This window comes from Auxenochlorella protothecoides, assembly GCF_000733215.1.
Source record: "Auxenochlorella protothecoides strain 0710 unplaced genomic scaffold scaffold61, whole genome shotgun sequence".
NCBI classification, from domain to species: Eukaryota; Viridiplantae; Chlorophyta; class Trebouxiophyceae; order Chlorellales; family Chlorellaceae; genus Auxenochlorella; species Auxenochlorella protothecoides.
This window is the reverse complement of record NW_011934415.1, coordinates 186728-190634: the sequence shown is the minus strand read 5'-3', so window position 1 is coordinate 190634 and position 3907 is coordinate 186728. Positions and strand designations below refer to the sequence as shown.

At 70.9% G+C, this 3907-nt stretch overlaps 4 protein-coding genes across 4 annotated transcripts in view; 2 read left to right on the top strand and 2 right to left on the bottom strand.

Annotated features, from left to right (window-relative positions):
- The window catches only part of F751_5346 (30S ribosomal protein S10, chloroplastic), a gene marked incomplete at both ends in the record, with an annotated part of 1806 nt that extends 1423 nt beyond the window's left edge, over positions 1-383 (bottom strand). The window contains 2 exons of the mRNA XM_011403146.1: positions 18-139; positions 333-383. Of these exons, the coding sequence (XP_011401448.1) occupies positions 18-139; positions 333-383 (173 nt within the window). The remainder of the gene's footprint in view (positions 1-17; positions 140-332) is intronic.
- F751_5345 (hypothetical protein) lies at positions 269-769 on the top strand (the record flags this gene model as incomplete). The annotated part of the gene is made up of 1 exon (XM_011403145.1): positions 269-769. One exon carries the CDS (start codon positions 269-271, stop codon positions 767-769), a length of 501 nt encoding a protein of 166 aa, XP_011401447.1.
- A 15-nt stretch (positions 770-784) lies between these two features.
- Positions 785-3683, top strand: F751_5344 (Coatomer subunit beta-1; the record flags this gene model as incomplete). Its single annotated transcript, XM_011403144.1, has 5 exons — positions 785-1036; positions 1248-1419; positions 1597-1988; positions 2061-2267; positions 2337-3683. The coding sequence occupies 5 exons, from the start codon at positions 785-787 to the stop codon at positions 3681-3683; spliced, it is 2370 nt and encodes a 789-aa protein (XP_011401446.1).
- Positions 2995-3907, bottom strand: part of F751_5343 (ABC transporter G family member 36) — a gene marked incomplete at both ends in the record, with an annotated part of 1770 nt that continues 857 nt past the window's right edge. Inside the window, 2 exons of the mRNA XM_011403143.1 lie at positions 2995-3031; positions 3144-3832. Of these exons, the coding sequence (XP_011401445.1) occupies positions 2995-3031; positions 3144-3832 (726 nt within the window). The remainder of the gene's footprint in view (positions 3032-3143; positions 3833-3907) is intronic.

The following is a 3907-nucleotide window of genomic DNA, read 5'->3' as shown; positions in this document are numbered from 1 at the left end:
TCCAGGGCAGGTCGCACCTTGTGGGCAGGGGGACAGGACCAGACACCGTGGCGCCGGTAGTCTTGGCGACATCCAGGATGGCATCCACGGCCACCTGCAGCAGGTCCACCCAGTATGACTTCAGCTTGATCCGGATTTTCTGCTGGGGTGCGGGGGGGGTGGGGGGCAGCCGAGGCGACCTCCTGCTCCTCAGCCACAGCTCGGGTGATGATGCAGCTCGACATGCGAGGAGAGCAGCTGGATTTATGGGTGACGTTTGGCACGAAGCATGGGCCCATGGCCCTGGCGCGCTGGAGGAGCAAGGGGGATCGAGGGGCGGGGGAGTGCCCGACACCCACAGGCACCCGGGCCTGACCATGGGGGACGAGCACGGAGGCGCTCATCGCTGCACTCCCGTGGTTCAATATATGGTACCTGGGCAACAAGACTGGGAAGGTTTCGACGCGGTGCATGGCAGGGGTGGTGGTGTTTCACCCCGGCCTGGTGCAATCCGGTAGGGTGTCCTCTCTTTCCACCTGGCATAGAACTGTTTGCGGGGGGTGTTGTCCGGTGCGGGGGCCAAGTCCCGCACCCGAGGGCCCCAGCACTCGATGCATGCGCACCGATCATCTCGTTGCTGTTGTCCTTTCAAGCCTGCCTCCGAGCCATCCCTCCTCCCGCCGAGTGGTCGGGCCGGAGGTCAGATCAAGTTGGGCACGGCAGCGTGTCCAGCTGGCGCGCCCGAGCCTGGCGTACCAGCCCTGCTCGCCGCGCCTGTCTGAACATCTAGCATAGCCTGCTCGAAATGGCTGCACGGGAGGCCGCCCACGAGCGGGTGTCCACCTTCCTGGTGTCCTCCGACAGGGCCCAGGCCAGCGGCAACGAGATACGAGAGGCCCTGGAGTCCAGCAACGATGAGGCCAAGGTGGAGGCCATGGAGAAGGCCATCGCCGCCCTGCTGGCGGGGGAGCAGCTGCCAGCCCTGTTCATCACCATCGTGCGCTATGTGCTGCCATCCGAGAACCACCAAGTCCAGAAGCTCCTCCTCCTCTACCTTGTGAGTGGGGGTGGGGCTTTATGGGTGTTTGCAGCCATTGATTTGGAGGCTGTGCTCGTGCTGTCGTGATTGTATGCTGCTGAGCTTGTTGCTGAGCTTGTTGCTGGAGCACTGGAAGCGGGCAGCCAGACAGGCGGGCTGCCACGGGCCTTCCGGTACCACTCATACAGCTCAACTCCATGGCACCCCTCGTTTCCCCTCGCCCCCCCAGGAAACCATCGAGAAGACGGACGCCAACGGCAAGCTCCTGCCCGAGATGATCCTGATCTGCCAGAACCTGAGGAACAGCCTGCAGCACCCCAACGAATTCATACGGGGGGTGACGCTGCGCTTTCTCACCCGCATCCGCGAGGAGGAGCTGCTGGAGCCCCTGGTGCACTCAGGTGCTCGCCGGGACAGGATGGTGTGTATTGTTGGTGTAATCCAACAGTCATGCTGCATGTCTCCCGGGAGGAGGGTGCAATCCCCCCGCAGTCCGCCCCTCCTGTGCCGCCCTCCCTCATCAGCAACCCCCCCCTTCCTTTCCAAGCGCCTCCCTAATGTCAAAACCAAAATCGCAGTGCTGGCCAACCTGGAGCACCGGCACTCGTATGTGCGCAAGAACGCGGTGCTGGCCCTGGATGCCATCTGGAAGCTGCCGCGCGGGGAGCTGCTGGCCCCCGACGCGCCCGAGGTGGTGGAGCGCCTGCTGGCGGGCGAGGCGGACCTGTCCACGCGGCGCAACGCCTTCCACCTGTTGGTCAACCACGCGCGCGACCGGGCCGTGGCGTACCTGCTGAGCAACGCGGACCGCGTGGCGGAGTGGGGCGACGTGCTCCAGATCGCGGCGCTGGACCTGACGCGCCGCGTCTGCGGCGACGACCCCGCCCAGCGCCCCCGCTTCCTCAAGGTGGTCCTGGCCCTGCTCCAGGCGCGCAGCACGGCGGTCGTGTACGAGGCGGCGGTGACGCTGGTGGGCCTGAGCTCCGCGCCGGCCGCGGTGCGCGGCGCGGCGGCCACCTTCACCTCGCTGCTCGCCAGCCAGTCGGACAACAACGTGCGCCTGATCGTGCTGGACCGGCTGGAGGAGCTGGCGGCGCGGCACCCGGAGGTAATGCGCGAGGCGCTGATGGGCGTGCTGCGCGCGCTGGCCGCGCCCGACCTGGACGTGCGGCGCAAGGCCCTGGACCTGGCACTGGACCTGGTCACGCTGCGCAGCGTGGAGGAGGTGGTCGGCGTGCTGCGCAAGGAGGTGGTCCGCGCCGCGGCGGCGTCGGCGGGCGGATCGGGCGCGGCGGGCGACGCCGACGGTGGCGCCGAGTACCGCGCGCTGCTGGTCGCGGCGCTGCACGCCTGCGCCGCGCGCTTCCCGGCCGTCGCCGGCGCCGTGCTGGACGGGCTGGCGGACTTCCTGGGCGACGCCAGCGCGGCGGCGGCGCTGGACGTCGCGCACTTCCTGCGCGAGCTGGCGGAGACCAACCCGGAGCTGCGCCCCGCCGCGCTGGACCGCGCGATCGAGGGCTTCCCGGCCGTGCGCGCGCCGCGCGTGGCCGGCGCGGTGCTCTGGATCCTGGCCGAGTACTGCACGTCGCGCGAGGACATCCACCGCGTCATCCAGCTGGTCAAGGAGTGCGTGGGGCGGCTGCCCCTGGTGCCCGGCGAGGGGGAGGAGGCGGCCGACGGTGGCGGTGAGGAGGGGCGGGACGCCCCCGCCTCCCCCGCCGCGGCCTCGGTGGCGGGGCCCATCGCGCGCTCACGCCCCGCGGTCCTGGCCGACGGCAGCTACGCGACGCAGACCGCGCTGCCCGGGTCGCCACACGGCGGCGCCCTCGCCGGCGGCCACGCGGCCGCGCCGGGCGTGCCGCACCTGCGCGCCGCGCTGCTGGCCGGCGACGGCTTCCTGGCCGGCATCCTGGCCGCCAGCCTGACCAAGCTGGTGCTGCGCCTGCGCACGACGCGCGCGCTGCCCGCCCCCGCGCTCAACGCGCTGACCGCGGAGCTGATGCTGCTGGTGGCCTCGGCCCTGCGCGCGTGCGAAGCCGCGGCCGCCGCCGACGGCGGCGCCGGCGAGGGGCCCGACGCCGACGCGCTGGAGCGCGCGCCCGCGGCGCGCGCGTCCAGGCCCGACGTCGGCTCATCCATGAAGACGACCGAGGGGTTAGCCACCAGCTCCACCGCCAGGGTGAGGCGCTTGCGCTGCTCCACCGACAGCCCCGACACACCGGGGGAGCCGACAAAGGCGCCGCGCAGGCGGTCCAGCTCCACCAGGGTCATGACCTCCTCCACGAATGCCTCGCGCGTGGCGGCGTCCACCGTCGTGGGCAGGCGCAGGCGCGCGCTGAACTGGCAGGCCTCGTGCACGGTGGCCTGCGGGATGTGGATGTCGGTCTGCTCCACGTACCCCATCACCCGCGCAAAGGTGCGGTCCTGCTTGGGGTGCCCGTTCACGCGGATGTCGCCCGTAATCACGCCCTCCGTCTTGCGCCCCGCCAGCACGTCCATCAGCGTCGTCTTGCCCGCGCCCGACGCGCCCATCAGCGCCGTCAGCACGTGGGGGCGGAAGGCGCCGTTGATGTTCTTCAGCAGGCGCAGCTGGCCGGCGTGCGGGCCCTCGCCCCCCGTGTCGGCCTTGCCCCGGTCGAGGTCCTTTGGCAGGGGGACCGAGTAGCAGACGTCGCGGAAGGTGATGACCATCTGGGTGAAGGGCAGGGCGGTGCCGCGGCGGTACGCCTCGCCCGAGGCGAAGGACGCCGCCGCACGCTCGCTGGGGCGCAGCATCGCCGAGCTGGTGCGGCGCGTGGTGGAAGGCGCGCTCCCCTTGGGGGCATTGTTTTCCACGTCGGGGGTGGAGGCGGGTGGCCAGCCGGCGCCGGCGTTGGGCGGCGCCGCGCC